Source organism: Patella vulgata, chromosome 4, assembly GCF_932274485.2.
Source record: "Patella vulgata chromosome 4, xgPatVulg1.2, whole genome shotgun sequence".
Taxonomy (NCBI): Eukaryota; Metazoa; Mollusca; class Gastropoda; family Patellidae; genus Patella; species Patella vulgata.
This window is the reverse complement of record NC_065882.2, coordinates 24,174,200-24,193,544: the sequence shown is the minus strand read 5'-3', so window position 1 is coordinate 24,193,544 and position 19,345 is coordinate 24,174,200. Positions and strand designations below refer to the sequence as shown.

The window sequence follows — 19,345 nt, the reverse complement described above, 5'->3', positions numbered from 1 at the left end:
TGCAAAGCATATGCCCGTCTTGGTGCAGAAAAGTTAGACTTTAAAACCAGCTTTTGTGGTTTGTATCCCTGCTTGTATGTGATGAGGAGTGTGGTTGCCTGTCTAAGCTTGTGTGGGTTTTTTTCACACTGCTAAGGAAGCCAGGGTGACTCGGTAGGCACTCACTTACTAATCAGAAGATCCTGTGTTGACCAAGAAAGTTCCTTTGGACTTCCCAGCTTGGATTCCACTTGTAAGAGGTGCAGGATGGAGAGCCTGGCAAAGAAAAGGTATATAGTCATTGGAAGGTCCACCTGTGTACTCCTTGGTGTGGAAATTAAGGAACCCTTGACAGTTGAAATTAAATGAAGAGTAGATGGAAACACTGAAATAAGGGCAAAATGTCCATCATAGAACATGGTGTATGTGTGTCTTCATTAAACACCATTTCATTCCATTGCTAAGGACATATATATGTTTGTCCCAAAATGACCTAATTCAAGTTGAGTGGACATTAAAATCCATTTCTCTAGCTCTCGTTTTCTGATACAGGCATAGAATACATGTAATTAGACAGTTTTTTTAACTTTTTTCATAGACTGGAAAAAAGGAGCAGAAATCAGATTTTCTGCAGAATTTTCCACGATGATTGAAATTATTATTGCTGTAACCTACTAATGCAAGCAAATGAAAAGAGACTATTGCTATTGCGAGTCATTAATAAGAAAAATAGAGCATGACAAAAATAATCCAGAAATACTTTTGACGAGATCTGGATGGTAAAACCCACCACTGTGCAAAAGACACAGTCCCAACAATGCTATGATAATGTAAGGAAAAAAAAATGGCACAGACATATCAATATTGAATATTAAATAAATTATTTATTGACTGAACATTTAAACATTTATAACATTAAATAAGTATTCACATGATTTAGTTGTTGATATGGTTATAATACATTCATACATATAACAGGAATGATTGAAATTACTTGAAGTTGGAGATTGGAAGACATTATATCATACCTGTCTCCTTTCAAAGAATGACATAGCTATCTTCGTATATATTTTTAAAAACAAATCACAAAATAATTAAATTTATTTAAAATACATCATGATTTATAATAGATTTTTAAAGAACCCATAGACAGTCATCACATCAACTCTTACACCAGTAGTAATAAAATCAAAAGATAATGTTCAATTGGCATCTCAAAAACTATATTTTATACATATACATAAGGCATATAATAATTGATGAATTTGTTCTAAAGCTATAATACTGCATTAAATTTATAATAGAATAAATGTTTAGTATGGCTGTGGACATAAATAAACATTGTTAATCTTTGTTACATATATATGAATAAAATGGAATTTAATGTCTTTTCTACACAGTACTTTATTCATTTTGCGATAAATATATGTAATTTTTATTTCTATTGTTACATATTGAATACTGAAACGTTTCTTAATTGACTTAGAGCATTTAGTTTTAGACTACTTGTTTTTTTTTACATTTCACCTATGTGATTACTTGTATAGTTAAATTTTACTACAATATGCTTACATTCATATTTCTTGTAACATATAGCAGATCATGACTCATGCTGGCATTTACACAATGGTTTCTCTGGGTTTTATTCCTGATTGTTTTCAAATTTGAGTGAAGTCGGTGTCACTACAGGCCCGGGACTGTACAGCGCAGTGGACGCTTACGGATGGCCCCCGGATCCATTCACTTTATTTGAATTGTGCGTTTGTTTGTGATTTCTGTGTAATATGTCTTGTCCGTGTATTTGTTTATGTGTAAATTATGTGTGGTGCAGTCCCCCTGCACTTACTAATATTTAATCAGAGAATTTTGCACAAACAGCAGCATTTCTGCCTACTCTTCAATTTTGACGTGTCCAGGGCTCTTTATATTTCTATGAATACGTGTGCAATATGAGGTGAGAGAATTTAGTGTGGACGGCAGGTTTTCCACATTCAGCAAATGTTTGAAATAATAAATAAGTCTTAATTTAAAAAGACAAAAATAATCAAATAGAAATAACATAATGAATCTTGTTCTTTAATATATGTAGAGTACACTCTTGATATCTATAAGAAATTTTTTTAAATATATACTAATATGTTTTTTATCTCAATAAGCTAGAGTGTTAATATAAATAAGAAATTTGAAGATACATAAACAATGATGACAGAGTTGAAGCACTCTATAAATTCCTTATTTCCCAGATACAATGGATACAACTTATACAGGAAAACTCATCCTTTAAGAAAAAAAATTCAATAATACAATATTCTACACCATAAGGTTGATGAGTCAGCAAAACTTCGCAAAAACATATATAAACATTATATTTGAAAAATTAAAAGCTGACTAAAAGTCTTTAGAATATTTGTTCAAGCACAAAGTTGTTTTTTTGATGAACCCCCAATATGATTAGATGAAAGGTAAACTAAAAACATATAGTCAATAGCAAAACTAGCTAACATTTTTAAAATTTAATGAAAAATAAAGATAACATTTATTACAATTCATCTTCTAAATGTCTGCCATAATCTGTTGCTTGGCTACCAACAAATTCCTCATAATGATCTACAATTTCTGCTAAAGAAAGTTCGCGATTTTTATTTTCATCAGCCATGTTCATAAGATGTTCAGCCTCTTCGTTAGCAGCTACTCTGCTATCTTGAATAACCCATTTTCGAGTTTCTGCTTCATCTAACTTTCCATTATTATCTGTATCATAAAGTTTGAATTGCTCTTCTTCAGCAATAACTCGCTCTTTATCTGTAACATCTTAAATACAAGAAAGAAGAATGTTTAAAATCTCTGTTTTTTAAGACCCCTTTAACTGACACTTCTAAAAGAGAGCTAGAACTAAAAATGATTGTGGCAACTACTATTGTTTATCAATCTTTGTAGTTTTCTATTATTATTTAACAACATAGAATGATTGACACAAATCCTATTAATTCTTCCATCAATAAATGATTTAGTCTCAGTTACTCCTGCCTAAATTGTTTGGCTGGACAATATAGCATCCATTGTGTATATTGTGGCTGGTTGGCTGTTCGCACATACAATTCACACAATGAATTATGGGAAATGTTACATTTTGAATACATGGTGAATTTCCTCTCAACCAATCAGGAAACTGTTCTGCAGACTAAAATCATAAGTAAAATATGCAAATCTACTAAATTCGACAATGTCCCTTAATAATATATACTTACCTCCAATAAATTCTGTTTTAGAGATTGAACCATCATTATTTTTATCAAACTGTTTCATTACTCTTTTAATCTCAAATTCATGCATCTGAACGTGTTCAAGAGGAGCATGGAAAGCAAAATATTCATCTTTGTTGAGCATACCGTCATGATTAGCATCAGCTGTCATAAACCTAGCTTCATCATCCTCCACTAGCTAAAAAATGAAATGAAATTGGGTTTAACCTCCTACTTTTGTGCTCCATCTGGGCTGGGCAAACACCATGCAGTGTAATATCAGAGTCAAACTGTCAAAGGTTCTTTAATGTGCATGCCAATGTGCACAAGGGACCCCGATTTTACTTTCCGTCCAAATGACTACACACTGTCCCTGCCATGGTTTCCGTCTTGCACCACTGACAAGGAGAAACCGTGTCGGATAATACCAAAGAACTTTCTTGGCAACATCAAGATTGAGCATTAGGTAAACGAGCCAGTGCCTAACTCACTGAGCCATCGCAGCTCGTACAAGCTAAAATCAACAAATATAACCATTAAACTTATATAAGTAGCACATAATGGAAGAAGGCAATCAAAATCACGAAACTTCAATCAACATCAGATCTTACAATATCAGATGAATGTTTTACACCTCAGAGTCACCCAATCTATAGAAACATTACAAAGAAATTTTGTTGTCATCCAGTGCCCCATAATGGCAGGCAATTTTGGTGGAGTGTTGGGGGGCGGGGATCAAGTTTTGTAGTTTAGGGAGTGTGTCTGATAACAAGGAGGGAGCGGTGCATCATCCAATGCTGCCCCCCTGCTTATACATCCACACACAAATGTTTCACACATTATGAATCTCGGCTCACAGAGATAAGTTTTAGTCGAATCACTCACATTGTGTGCTAAAAATAGTTCCCGGTAAATCGGCTATTTTCCAATGAACTTTTGATGTCAAGATGTGGAAAATGTTCTAAGGATCAATAATATGTAATTTATGCAATGAACCAATGCCTAATTGTCGAGAACTTGGCAGCATTTCATTCTAACAAATTCTGCCACACAGGAGCCAATGAGCTTAGAAACCGATTTAAGACTGATTACTGGCCGGTGAGTTTTCCCAGAGACAAATGAAGGGTAAACTTATCTCTGGGAGACGAGATTGACACATTATTTATATTTTGGTGTAAAATAAAAAAAATATTAACCACAAGTAGTTCAAATGTTTCTTTCATTTGTTCATTATCTTTGTCTGTCGTTCTTAGTTTTTTAAAATCTTCAATATCACTAGGTTCATAATTATATTGTGATTTTAGATATTCTTCCCAAGATACTTTTTGATCTACATCTATAATATCTTCTTCTGCCATTTTTTCTGTAGCATCTTCTTCATCTAAATTTCTAAAATGCACATAGACATCATCATTAATATTTTATATAAAACTCAAGCAATCCCTTCTGGTGAAATGAACTTTGTACAATTAGACAGTACACAGCTTTTCTTTCTAGAACGCATGGCATCCCTTAGTTTTTACATAGCTAATCAATATTTGAGGATTCAAGTTTTGCAGCCAATTTTAAAGGGAAGATTAATACATTACCAGATATTTCAATAACTGATAGTTGCTGTGATTAATGGGATTAATTAAATAGAATAAATAATGTGACTCACTTGAATGACTGCATTAACCATTCCACAAGCTCTTCTTTTGTTATAATTTGATCATTATTTCCATCATGCTGAGCTACTAATAATGTTAGTCTTTGTTGTGCTTCCTCTGGACTCATTTCATCAAATTCCTGCTCAGTTTTTCTTGAACCTACATGTATTACACACAAAAATAAGAGATCGGTTTGCAGTTAATATTCCTTGAAATCTAACCCAATACTTAATAAACATTAATCAAGTAACACTTTGAATGATACAAAATACATGCAGCTAAGTCAAGTGAGCAGTTTGTACATTACAGAATGATTATTTCATGATTACTGCTCATACTAAGGAATTTACATCACAATACAAGCAGTTGCCATGCAAGATATGCCCACATTTTGCAAGAGATGGACAAAGAACAAGCTAAAATTAAAAAAGTGATTTTTCAGACATTCCGGGGCAATAATCCATGAAGTTAGAGTCCCATATGCGCAAGTATTGAGAGGAACCCAGATCTCTGGGATATTAAGTATCATCAAAATCGGATGAAAATTGTGACCTCTAGAAGGTCCACAACCTTGGTAGTACATACTTCTACAATATTTGTAGATGTGGAGTGCGCATTTTGTCGGTCAGTTTCGGTTCGATTTCCAAGACATTCGAACTCAACTGTCATTATTGTGTAACTGTGATATATTTAAAAAAAATTTTTTAAATCAGATAAAAATTGTTATCTCCAGAGGGTCCACTAGCTAAAAATGCGATTTTTCATACAATCAGGGGCTTTAATCCAGGAAGTTACAGTCCGATATGCGCCAGTTTTGAAAGGAAAAGAGATCTTTGGGTTATAAACATAGATATAAACATTGTTTTTAAATTTCTTTAAAATCGTACAAACAGGTGCCATAATCCATGAATTTACGGTCCAATACATGCAAATATGGCCATAATCAATGAAGTTACGATCCGATACATGACAATAACAAAAGGAACCAAGATCTTTTGGAGATAAACCTATATTTCAAATTTCGTCAAAATCAGATAAAAATTGTGACCTGTAGAGTGTCCACAAGCAAATTGTGGAAAAGCAGACAGGGGCAATGACAATATACTGGGCGTATAAAAACAGTATACAGGGCGATAACACATGATGTAAATATCCGAAATTGTTACAATTTGATAAACTAGACTATTTTCTAGCACTAATATTAACAACACATTAATTTCAAGTTAATCACATGATAACCTAAATCACAAAACAATTCACAGTAATTATTGAAAATGATTGAAAACAGTCACAATAATTTATAGAATTGTGTCGTGTGTTAAATGCCACATCATTTAGGAATATGTCATTCACCATCTCAAACACTTCTGACACCAGTAATCTACCACATTCTGTTACCGGTAATTTAAAGATAGGTTGCTAGGCAACAAAACATACGCCCACAGCAGCTAAATCGTTTGAGCAGTCGGCAAGGGTTGTCACATATTTATTCTTTTGTAGGTAATTAGGGGAATTTCATATAGATGACATTATAATTTTCGTCGTTTGAGGGTTCACAAGGTTCTAAAAACTAAAACAAGTGTTGTAACTCTGGAAGTAATCTACAGAAATTGTTCAAATTCGACAGGCTTTTTCGTTTTACTAATTCAAATAATGCATGTAAATTTCATACAGATTGGACGATAACTTTTGTCGTTCGAACGTTCACAAAGTTCAACAAAGTAAATCAAGGGCCATAACTTTAGACATAATTGACAGAAATTGCTGACATTCAATAGGCTTCTTCATTTCACTAAATTAAATGATGCATATGAATTTCATACAGATTAGGTGATAACTTTTGTCGTTCAAGCGTTGACAAGATTCAACAAAGTTAAACAAGGGCCATATCTCTAGATGTAATTAACGGAAATTTGCTGAAACTCAATAGGCTTGTTCGTTTTACTAATTTAAATGATACATATAAATTTCATACAGATCGGATAATAACTTTTGTCGTTAGAGCATTTACAAGGTACAACAAAGTGAAACAAGGGCCATAACTCACGGCGTAATTAACAGAAATTGCTGAAATTCAATAGGCTTCTTCGTTTCACTAATTTAAATGATGCATATCAATTTCAAACAGATCGAATGATAACAGTTTTCATTAGAGCGTTCACAAGATTCAACAAAGTGAAACAAGGGCCATAACTCTAGATGTAATTAACGGAAATTGCTGAAATTCAATAGGCTTCTTTGTTTTACTAATTTAAATGATGCATATAAATTTCATACAGATCAGTTGATAACTTTTGTCGTTAGAGCGTTCACAAGGTGCAACAAAGTGAAACAAGGGCCATAACTCCAGAAGAAATTAACGGAAATTGCTGAAATTCAATAGGCTTCTTCATTTCACTAATTTAAATGATGCATATCAATTTCATACAGATCGGTTGATATTTTTTGTCATTAGAGCGTTCACAAGATTCAACAAAGTGAAACAAGGGCCATAACTCTAGATGTAATTAAAGGAAATTGCTGAAATTCAATAGGGTTCTTTGTTTTACTAATTTAAATGATGCTTATAAATTTCATACAGATCGGTTGAAGGTGCAACAAAGTGAAACAAGGGCCATAACTCCAGAAGAAATTAACGGAAGTTATTGAAATTAAATAGGCTTCTTCATCTCACTAATGCAAACAACATATATCAATTTCAAAACAATCAGATGTAGTCTGTAGAGTGTTCACAAGAAATTGTGGACGATGGGCGGGCGGAAATATACGACCACATTTCCATGTGGGCGTATAAAAAATGACTGACATCAGTAGTCTACCACATTCTGAATTGAATTAAATAAGGAATTACACTACAGTCTATCAACATACCAATTACTGCTTCATGATCAAAATGAGGATTGTGTTCTCCTGCTTCTTCATGTGGTTTCTTTACTGGAGGAACATGTTCTTTTGTTCCTAAGGCTGCTCCTGTTACTATAGATATCAACGTTAACACTAATAAATACTTCATCTTGTCTGAAATGAGAAATTTAACAAAACTCTGTTTTTATTAAAAAGAAAAATATAATATACATACAAATTTTAAATTAAAACATTTTCAGGAATAAATCAATAACAATAAAGTAAGAATTCATATTGTAGTTTAATAAGAATGTGTAGAAAATGACAAACTTCTCAATATCAATCAATATGCATAAAACTAATGATTCAAAACATTATAAATATTCAGCTTCAACACAAAAGATAAGCCCCTTTACCAAGAAAAATAAACATGCTTTGTTTTAAGATCCCTGTTGACTTTTAATGACTAGATGTCCTTGTAGGAGAGCAATGAAAAATAGTCAGCAAGACCAGAACATATACAGTATTCTGTGACACTAACACAATTAGTCACAGACAGATGTGTAGCTAGGAAGGTGTTTTGGTCTAAATTTGCATGATACAGGCAAAGGAAAATACACCCATACAGCAGCTATGTCTCAAAAAATATATAGCCATAGACAGCAGCTTATCCAAAATGAAAAGTTTGATGTTGACCAAATTTTATAATGCCTTTAAGAAACCTAATCTCTTTCATCTTCACAAGCTTTTCTGGACACATATCTCAGGAAAAGAATGTCTTAGAAAAGCTGTTCATCTTCTTTGATCATAGTACCGGTACCTCCCACCAAATTGATAGTCAACAGGGTTCACCCACTCAAAGTCCTAATGATTCACACCAAAGCAGTTCAAGGTTTACAGAAAGTGGGGTCAAACTCTTATGGCATTCAAAAGGTTTTTGGAAAAAGGGGTCATAATTTCAGAAGGGAAGGTCATATAACACAATAACGACAATATACCACCCACATGAAGTACGAATATATAAGAGGGAGATAGAAATGTGGTTTAAGGTCCACTCGAGACAAACTAGGTTATTTTGGGACTAACATATGGTTCAATTTATTTCAATAATTGGTGCGTAGGGATCTTTTAACAGTGGGAGAACACCGAAGGACCCAGATAAAAACCCAGTGTTGGACAGGCAACCTACACTTTGTTGCGTACAACTACAAGCGGGGAATCGAAACCACTTGACTCAATGACGGACCTTATGATCCAACGTGCACGCGTTAACCATTCGGCACCCCCCACCCCCCACACACTCCTCTGATAAGGATTTATAAAAGGCCCTAAACGTATAACTAATAAATCCTACACATAACATAAATGTCTCATCCCGTGTAAAACCATGTAGTACATTTGCCTACCGTGACATCTGGCCATCTTGTAGAAAAGTGTTAAGAACATTGGAAACTCTACGAAGCGAACAACTCACACTTGGAAGTTTTTCTACATGCAATTAAGCTAAAATTAATATTTTTGACATTTAATTTTAATGAAATTTGGCATTACATGCAGATATGATATACTTTTCATAGCTTTTATGTTAAAAATAATCAAAGAAAACATGGAAGAAAAATTTAGGTAATCATTTTAGACCAGTGATTCTCAAACGGGAGGGATGAATTTCAAACCTAAAGGAAGGAATTTTTAGCCATAGGAGAAATTGGGGAGGAACTTTAAACTGGGAAAGAATTGTGTATCAAATGAAATACCAATATACACAATAGTAAGGGTACTAAATCAGAAATAATCCTGTTTCAGATTATGTTAAAAATAATCAAAGAAAACATGGAAGAAAAATTTAGGTAATCATTTTAGACCAGTGATTCTCAAACGGGAGGTACTTTATCCCAAGCCAAAAGGGGATGAATTTCAAACCTAAAGGAAGGAATTTTTAGCCATAGGAGAAATTGGGGAGGAACTTTAAACTGGGAAAGAATTGTGTATCAAATGAAATACCAATATACACAATAGTAAGGGTACTAAATCAGAAATAATCCTGTTTCAGATTACTCAATTATTGAGGTCTGAAAAGATTGGTCATGTTAATATGAAGCTTGTAGGGAATTTGATAACTGTGCCTATGAATGCGATAGTAATCACTTTTTCTTCTCATTTTTTTTTGCAATCAATACAGTAATGTAGTGTCATGATGCATTGTTTCAATAATTACAACTATATTAACAGATCATGGTGAAAATTATACTAGATAACAATTCAAAATGGGAGAGAAGTTGAAGAAGCCTGAGATTGCAAGAGCAAGAATGTGACCTGGATCTCTGAGAACCACTGCTTTAGACTATTTATAAGATCTCTTTAATCAATGAACTATTTCTACCTATGATTAAAACCATGTGGTTTAATATTTTCTTATTAATTTCTTGATTTCAGAGACAATGTACAAGTTAATATATTTATCAATTTTAATTCATAATCTATTAAAATTATATCATAATCAAATAAAGCATCCAATATAAAGAACTTTTAAAAAAATTACCTTTAATTTTATACAATAGTGAGAAGAAGTAAATTCTCTCCAATCTTCTTGTAATAATGAGCAGCTGTTATGAACAACACTACATATAGCAAATCTTTATTATTCGAAATCAAACTTATGAAACAGATGTGGTTAATTTGAGGGCAAAACGTAGCATAAGCCACGTGGATCTATCTTACAATGCCAGCGATTTCTCTTTTGTGTTAACATTGGACAGGGTATTTGAAATTGATTAACTTGAACAATAGTATCATAATTCATTTATTGACTATTATTTGAGAGTTGTAGCAAAATCATTCACATAACATGTAGCCCTAGGTTGTCAATTAATGCCATGTATTGTTACTTTACTCAAACACAGTTTGCTAGCAAGGTAGTATTCGCCCAGTAGCAGCTTCGGTATCCTATCTTTTGATTTTTTCATCAGTAAATGATCAGTTTTTTGATAATATATGTATGCAAGGTTTTCAGATAAGGAATCGTCGCAGTAATAATTGGTTAAGATCTCAAATCTAGCCTAGGAGTGAGTACAACATGGATGTTATAACTATATATAAGTACTGATACTTTTCTGAAGACACTTGAAATCAATAGGGATCACACTTAACACATGCTAACCAGTCCTTGACATTTAATGAAAATATGTCTGGAATTTAACCCTGCAATCAACATACCCTAATATTACCCATTTTTGAAAACTTGGGCATCAAGACAAACCCTTCAAATGCTTTTAAATAAATGACAACACATAAACAGAAGATCATGAAATTATGACCAGGTAGTATTTAACACAGCCATTCACCCACTATTAAGGGCTAGACTTACACCATAACTGGGCACCCAAGATGGATAATCTAATGATCTTTTAGAGGCATTTTTAGTAACTGGATAGAGCAATAAACTATAACACATACTTATAAATCAGTAATTGTTCTTCCATAAGTATGTGTTATAGTTTATGGATAATCTAAAGTAAGTTAACAATGATCATCTATGATGACAGAGATTATAGACAATAGTACTAGTAGTAGTGAGATAATCCATCTGATAACTTATTTCTTGGATACTGTTCCTTATTAAGTTACCTACTTTCTGTTCCAGGTGATAATATGACTCAAAAAATGCTTGCCATTTCTTCGATTTTTATTTAAAATGGTTAATACTTTGTGAAATACCTAGAACGGTTATCCCATTGTTCAGATCAAGCTATATAGTTTTTCTCTATTGAAAAATCGTGGTTTGTTGACATCTTGGTACTGAAAACAGCCATGTTTGGCTTAGTTATCTGGAAGAGCCTAAGAGGACAAGGGGTGCTGGGTTGACTTTAAGTCGTTTTACCCTACTTGGATGTGTAGAATACAACTCTGGATCCCAGCTGTTTGTCTAACTGACTTGAATATTTAATTGCCCTCCATCAGAGGATTGTAACTTTGTAATATCGATATAAGCTGCATACAAATTTTAACAGGCTATTGTGCTGACACGTGATGGAATTTTGGAAGAAGGCTGCAGGACATACTCAATAATAACTCGGTTCAAAATATCCAATGGTTATGGAGGTTTGCATAGTTATTCCGTGCCTTAAAATTTGCCTTGAGGAGAACTACTTGAAATTTTAAAACTTAAGCTAAGACCGGCATGGTGATCAACTAATTTTTGATGTAGTGCAATTCCTAATGAAACCTTCAACAAAAATAAAATTACTATGTCTGCTATCGAATTAGAAATGCATTATGTAAGATTTAGATAAAGAGCTCACAGTTTAAATATTATAGTTTAAAAATAGATAATGAAAAAGGAATATATTGACACTTCAGTCAAATTACATAATTCTGAGCCAAGTTATAAATGTTGGAAGTTTTTATAAGAAAAGTGCTGGTCTAGACAGTTGATTATGTAACCGGTCAGATCTTTATTCCATCGGAAGTATAAAAAAAAAAAATAGAAACAAAATATAGATCTGTATTTTAATCAGATTGAATTAGACACCTGAGGAATTTCAGTTTTATTCATGAAATGAAAATTTGACCCCAAATTCTGACATTCTTTATAAAAGTATGGTTATGAATTTTTTGCTGACTTTTTTCGACAATTTTTCTTTTTGTATTATGAATCTGTGCATCTATCAATCTCCTCTTTGATCTGTCACATGACAAGTTATGTGCTTAATCACATCCTATTTGGGGATATAATGACATACTTTCTATAACTTTATATTTAAGGTTAAATAGTTTCAGTACCAGGATATCATTTATTAAAAAGTAAAAAGTCTATATAACTATTCATTAATCTTAGTCTACAAAATTCAATTTGTGACCCTGTGTCTAAAAGATAGGGTGCCAAGCATCGGAAAAAACGCCTACAGCAGCTAAGTGACAGTCATCCGGGCAGTCAACAAGGTTTGTCGCATATTTTTTTCTTTTGCCAGTACTGAAAACATTTACAACACAGTATCTGATTAGCCTGAGTAACAACCCATCAATCAGATATTAACTTTAGCCTCTAGAGCTTCCACGAGAGTCAACTGGCTTGGTTTCGATTCCCCGGTTGTACGTGACAAGGAGTAGGGTCGTCTGTCCAACCTCATGGGTTTTCTCCAGGTTCTCCGGTTTGAACGAACTGCTAAAGACCTCTACGTGGTGTAAGCAAATTATTGAAATAAAACTGAACCATATGTTCGTCTCGAAATGACCTAGTTTGTGTTAAGTGGATGTTAAACCCTATTTCTTTCTCTCTCCACAAGATTTTTCAAAGTGATCAAGGGCCATAACTCTGGCGGTAATTATTGGAAATCATAGAAAATCAATAGGCTTCTTTGTCTCATGACCTTAAACACTGCGCATAAATTTAAAGTCAATTGGATATTAACTTTAGCCTTGTGGACGCCGGATGGCCGTACGGCCATATGGAAGAATGGGGGTCAACGGCAATATACTACCAGATTTCAATGTGCCTTGGGCTTTATAAAAACCTGTCACATATAACATCAACATTGCACATGTTTGACATTAAAGATACATTCCCACAACAGAATTTATCGGGTAGTTATTTCTTTGAGAGTATGGCAAATTTGGTTTATATGCAAAGTAGAAACACCCAATAATACTAAACCTACCACTAATCAGAATATTTGATAATTACCGGTATAAATTGTTGTACAAACCAGAAACCAAGATGAGCATTCAGCTTTAAATTGATCTCAAAAGTGATGTGTAAATGCTAGATGCGATAATTTTGTATACCTGTATAAATCTTTGTTCTGTGAAACGGTGGTGTCATCAAACATATCACTCATTAAAACAATAAAATAAACAATAATAATTGCTTACATGGCCATTAGTATTCTTGATAATACTAATTACATTTTAAACAAGCCAACAGGTATTGATGTAATGAAACTATACACCAAGTTATCGTGTCCCAAAGCATCAACCAATCAAATTGCTTATCTTTGCTTAACCGAAGCAGAAAATGCTCACCTTCGAACTCCATCAAGGCATCGACCCAATAAACAACTACACCAAGTTTGAACATTCTAGCTCAATTAGGAGAGTTATTGTGTCCCAAAAAATTGGACGGAGAGACAGACAGACAAACATGCAGACGTACAAACCCATTTTAATAGTCCCCTGCTTTCTTCGAAAGGCGGGGGACAATAATATGTTCTTTTACAAAGTTTATATCAAATACTTTAAATTATAATGTGATATTTTAGATTCCAAAGTACAATAAAAATACATGTATGTTAGTGATGTGAAAAATGGTATCAAGTGTTCATGAAAGAGTAAGCGTACCCTACCTGTCTACCTGTAGATGTAGTGACTACTTCTCTTCACAAGCTTATTAATTATTCAGTGTAATATAATAAGTTACTAAAGTTCAATGTTTAAGTTCAATGCTGTAAATTATCTTGGCTAGATGTATTATTATCTAACCAATTTGTACACGTGTAACATTTATAGAGGCTTACAGATTACAATACAAGGTAGTAATAACTCCTTAAGGCTACTATAGTCTAAAATACTATAAACATTTAGCCAATAGCAATACAGGATGTTTCTTTAGGTTTAGAAATAGATCTTTTTCTTTCATACTATACATCCATTTTGTGAATATAATTCACAGGCTCTTGAAAGAATTAAAATAAAACTTGACTATATACTACAGTAAAGTCAAGCAGTAGTAAGAAGTTTTATTTTAATCCTTTCAAGTGCCTGTGATATAATTATAGGTGGATTTAAACAGACTTTTTGTTGGAATAAATTTATATGTAAAATTTAATGGGTTACAGTTATTTCTCAAACTAGACATTCAAAGTGAAATGCTCAATTACTGGCATACCTTTAAAAAAAAAAAAAAAAAAAAAAAATCTGCACCTAAATTGAAAACTCTGTATTTGAGACAACAGACCATAGCAAGTAGTACACCATCCACATATGTAAAGCTATAATAATAAGTTAACATTGATTATTTATTTAGCTAAGAAGAAACCTATTCTTATTTGTCACAAAATATTTGATTGTATTGAGCTATTTAAGTAATAACAACTGTTTCCATTATAAATCAATATCTTTGAGAATTCACTTTAAATTACTGAATCTACATATGAGGTGTAATAAGTGTTTAAGTGTTAGGAGCAATATTGCCCATCCATGGGGTGCCAGTGGGTGGCTGGACAGAAAGAGAAACAGTTTCCCTTGCTAGATTGTATCCAGGACAAAAAGACAAGAGAATACCCTCACCAAATTGTACTGAAAAATGAAATGGGAAAACTAATTCCTTTACATAGCTTTCTAGACCCTGTCAGTAACCCAAGTAACCTGACAGACAAGTGATCTATCTCTTTAGTCTGATAGTCTGCAGTCTTTGCACTTAATGAATAGTCAGACAATAACGACATGATTCAGATTTGTTCAATTTCTTTATATATCTATCAACTGTATCAATTCAATATCTCATTTCATACCTACATTTGTACTGTTAACTGTCCATTTTTTAGTTCAGATCTATATTGACTTTGTGTATCTATATCCAGTTCGCTTCAGAACTCCCAACCAGTTTATGAGGATGAATGGGATATGATGGGCATTTTGTTGAAAAATCAACCCCAAAAGTTATAATTCTTTAAATATTATTTCTTTTAAATTTAACAGTCTTATTTATTAAAACCATTATGCCATTTAATACGGTAACTCTACTATCAAAAACATATTCTACTTTTTGATAAATACATTTTCAATAATCTAATGTTCACTGTATTCTGTTTACAAAAATAACAGAATTGTGTAGGCCCTACATCAATAAATACTGGTGTATCAAATTTTATTAACATAACTATTATTACATTATTTCAAGGATTATTTTATAGCTATGCATGTGTATGTAGTCATGTTTTATGAGTTTAAGTCTTATTGCGGGATTTAATAAAATTGCAATACTAATTTTTATTCATGTTTGAATGAACAATAATAATACTTATTTATGTTTATATTAAAATGTAAATAAATTCAATAACTTGACAGGTATATCACAGAATAGCAATACTAATTTTAATTTCATTTTCATTTTTCTGTTAAGAAAACATAATTTATTTCTTAACTCCATATCTTTCAATGTTCACAGAAACAGACAATATGACTGACATTGGGATTATCAAATTATCCATGTCTTGGTATTTTAAAATGTTTATGTTTTGATTTAAAGAAGCATTACATAAGTGCTAAATCTGTCTATTGAAGGTCTTTATTTTGAATTCAAATATTATATAAACTAATATTCAGAGAATTATTTGCATGACAATTCCTATAATAAACTCTCTTGACCATCAAATGGCTAAGATTTGAATGGATTCAAACATGGTCGTCACCATTTAATGATTCAATTTAAAAAGTATGTCACATATTTGATCTTTTGTAGGTAATAAGGGGAATTTACAAGACAATTTCATTCAGATCTGATTATAATTTGCATCCTTTGCTGCGGGTTCACAAGGTGCTACAAGCTGAAACAAGGGCCTTAACTCTGGAAGGAACATACAAAATTGTTGCAATTTGACATCCTTTTTTGTTTAAAGTAGCTAAGTCTCTAACTCAATATCATCCAAAATCTTCAACATTGAAAACACGATTTATTTGTCAAATTAAATCAACATTCATGTTGTGATCTTACCGGAAAAAGATGGGCTTTTGATATCCAATATTTAAGACAAAATAAACATTTTACCATTGGTACACGAATCGTGTACCATAATGCGCTTCAGCCCCAGTTGTATCAAGAGACTCGAGGGACGAGGCTAGACACATTGCACTAAATCAAATGGAGAAAGTAGACTGGAATAACCAGACGCTAGAAATTTGCACTTGCTTGAGGCTGCTGGCTTATTTCGCAGAACATAACTGATTTGAAATTGGAGTAAAAACGGAAACTATTGAATGTAAATCAGTTTATATACATTCATACTACAGTATTATATGCGTTGCGAACCATTTTTGTCAATTTCTAGGTCCCAAATGTTAGCGATTTAGCTCCTTTAAATAATGCATATAAATTCATACAGATCGAATGATGACTTTTGTTGTTCGAGCGTTCACAATGTTCAAGAAAGAAAAACAAGGGCCATAACTCCAGGAGAAATTACAGAAATTATTGAAATGAAATAGGCTTCTTCATCTTAGTAATGTAAACAACATATATCAATTTCAAAACAATCAGTTGTTAAATGTAGTCTGTAGAGTGTTCACAAATAAGTGTGGACGACGGTCCGATGCCGGCCGATGCAACGGCAATATACAACCAAATTTCTATGTGGGCGTATAAAAATGGTGAATCAATGGCTTAGTCTCAAATAACAAGTACCTTGGTTACGATAATATTAATAAACAATCGATGCCACATCTTGTCAAAACTTCAAACAGTGATAACTTCACTCAGAATAAAGTAATTTGAATGAAATTACAATATATTCATCTTTAGATTCATAGAATATAGAATAAATGGCTAGCTCTTTATCTAATGAAATGGGGTTTTTAAAACGTCCTACTGTTCTGCTCCTAATGGACTGATGAAGACGGACATACGCCATGCATGCAATGTGTTATGATGAGGGATCTTTTACATGCATGCCGTGTACACGCGTGATCTTGGTTTTTCATCCCATTCCACATGACTAGGCAGCTGTCTTTGTACGGCCCTCCGTACTGCACCACTGACAAGGGGAAACCACATCAGACCACAATCGTGACTGGCATTATTGAGCTACAACTATGGTACCCCTCTTATACTATGAGCTATAAGTTATAGCTTATACATGTGTATGAAATGTTACATGTGTATCCCCTGGGTCTCAGGCAATGATGAGATTTCAAAATTTTTCTTGTCGGACATTTTATCGAAAATAAAGGGGCATAACTCTTATTGTTATTTAAGCAGAAGAATTCATACCACAATTAAAAATCACATGCCGACAAAATATTCAAATCCTGTACGTAATAAAAATAGGTGAACCTTGCTATTTTTAATATTTAATTCCTGTACGGTATTCAATTCATACCACAATTAAAAATCACATGTCAACAAAATATTCAAATCCTGTACGTAATAAAAATTGGTGAACCTCGCTATTTTTCACATTCAATTCCTGTATGGCATTCAAATTTATGTCAGTAACTTTCCTACAAAATTAAGCATTTTCGTAATACATTAAATGAAAGCTTGTCAATCCTGCTTCTGCATCAAATTCACAACCGTAATATTCCTTTAAAATTACGTGTCTTCATTTATACGGCAGCAAATGAATGCAGAACTTCCAAAATAAGAATAGTTTGTGATGTCAGAACATCGTTTTTTCTTTATAAAATGTCAACAAAATATTAAAATCTGTGCGTAAAAGAAATAGGAACACCTCTCTATTTTTCATATTTAATTCCAGTATGGTTATGGTTTCAGGTGTTGCGCTGAATGAAACTAAATGGGTTCAGCAAAAGCATCCTACTTTTCTGCACAAAGGACTTTTTTGCACGGGTATACCAGTACCGGTAGGCATATACCATGAATGAAGTGTGCTACAATGACGGGAATTGAGCCTGGACAGCAGTGCTACGTACAGCATACTATTATTTTGAATTCCATCTGTCAACCTGTTCTGTTACAATGTACATGCAAGCCCAAGTGTAAGAGTCCAAGACCTCAGTTTTTCATCCCATCCAAATGACTAGCACCACTGACAAGAGCAAAACACACTGAAAAATCATGAGAAACTTTCTCAGACTAAACTGGAATCAAACCTGGGATCACCTGGTTCAATGAAGTCCTGGTCTAAAGTAGCTTACCTCTGCCTTATGAATGAAAGGCGAATCACTCTCCTAATTAACCAAATTTGTCCAAATGCCTCGCACCTTGGCCTTGAGTCTTGACATTGCAATTGAGAAGAGCTCTTTCCAGCTCTTTGGCAGCCAAATACAGAAAACAACGACTGGATTTTAACTCTCTTACAATTGCCATTATCGGTGGCTTAAAAATTTAAGGAGATATTATTGAAAATTGATATCCACACCCCCTTCCTCCAAACAAAGTCCATGTTGTCTTGCTGAATAAGGACTGGGTTATAGTTTTGTTGCCAAAATAAAAATCATTACTGACAGTAACAATATTATATTATATCCTTTCCTTCAATCAGATATATAGTCTTTAAAGCTATGCTAATACAATAATTGGTTACTTACGGTTTTTATTAACCAGCCCGGCAGACTTATAAATCTAATTGTTGTTATCGGAAGTTTGGGATTCATGCTTGCCTCGGACAACCAGTCTTATTCCGAATCATACATTATCATCAGCGGTAGATCTTTTTGAAATGTCAGAGACATTATAAATCTATTTTTATTACATTTCTAATACATTACAGTATACATCAATATATATGTCTACATAAAAGCTTACCCCAGGATTTAAAATGTTTTTATTGGCGGAGCTATTTTTAGAATAAAGACAAACGTCGATCTGCTTACAATACCAGAGAAGTTACCATTTTTATAAATTTTATTGTCATTTGACATTCGTGTGAGGGACTGGTGAACCATATCTCTTGTGTGATC

General features: G+C 33.1%; 1 protein-coding gene across 4 annotated transcripts; it reads right to left on the bottom strand.

Annotated features, from left to right (window-relative positions):
• Positions 1 to 843: 843 nt before the first annotated feature.
• Positions 844 to 19,115, bottom strand: LOC126818951 (reticulocalbin-2). Of its 4 annotated transcripts, XM_050546659.2 has the most exons (7): positions 10,254 to 10,359; positions 9,121 to 9,217; positions 7,742 to 7,888; positions 4,882 to 5,029; positions 4,418 to 4,610; positions 3,228 to 3,420; positions 844 to 2,790 (listed from the first exon to the last, which is right to left on the bottom strand). In XM_050546659.2, exons 2-7 carry the CDS (start codon positions 9,158 to 9,160, stop codon positions 2,519 to 2,521), a joined length of 993 nt encoding a protein of 330 aa, XP_050402616.1. In that variant the 5' UTR covers positions 9,161 to 9,217; positions 10,254 to 10,359; the 3' UTR covers positions 844 to 2,518. The 4 variants fall into 4 exon arrangements, with proteins under 4 accessions (XP_050402616.1, XP_050402617.1, XP_050402618.1 ...); XM_050546660.2 differs by lacking the exons at positions 9,121 to 9,217; positions 10,254 to 10,359 and adding an exon at positions 18,974 to 19,115; XM_050546661.2 differs by lacking the exons at positions 9,121 to 9,217; positions 10,254 to 10,359 and adding an exon at positions 14,053 to 14,208.
• Positions 19,116 to 19,345: the final 230 nt, after the last annotated feature.

Coding starts and splice junctions, on each gene's coding strand:
- LOC126818951 (XM_050546659.2), bottom strand. CDS start 9,160: ATGTTCTTAACACTTTTCTACAAGATGGCCAGATGTCACG. Junction 5,030..7,741: donor TGATCATGAAGCAGTAATTG/GTATGTTGATAG, acceptor TAATACATGTAG/GTTCAAGAAAAACTGAGCAG. Junction 2,791..3,227: donor TAAAACAGAATTTATTGGAG/GTAAGTATATAT, acceptor CTTGTATTTAAG/ATGTTACAGATAAAGAGCGA.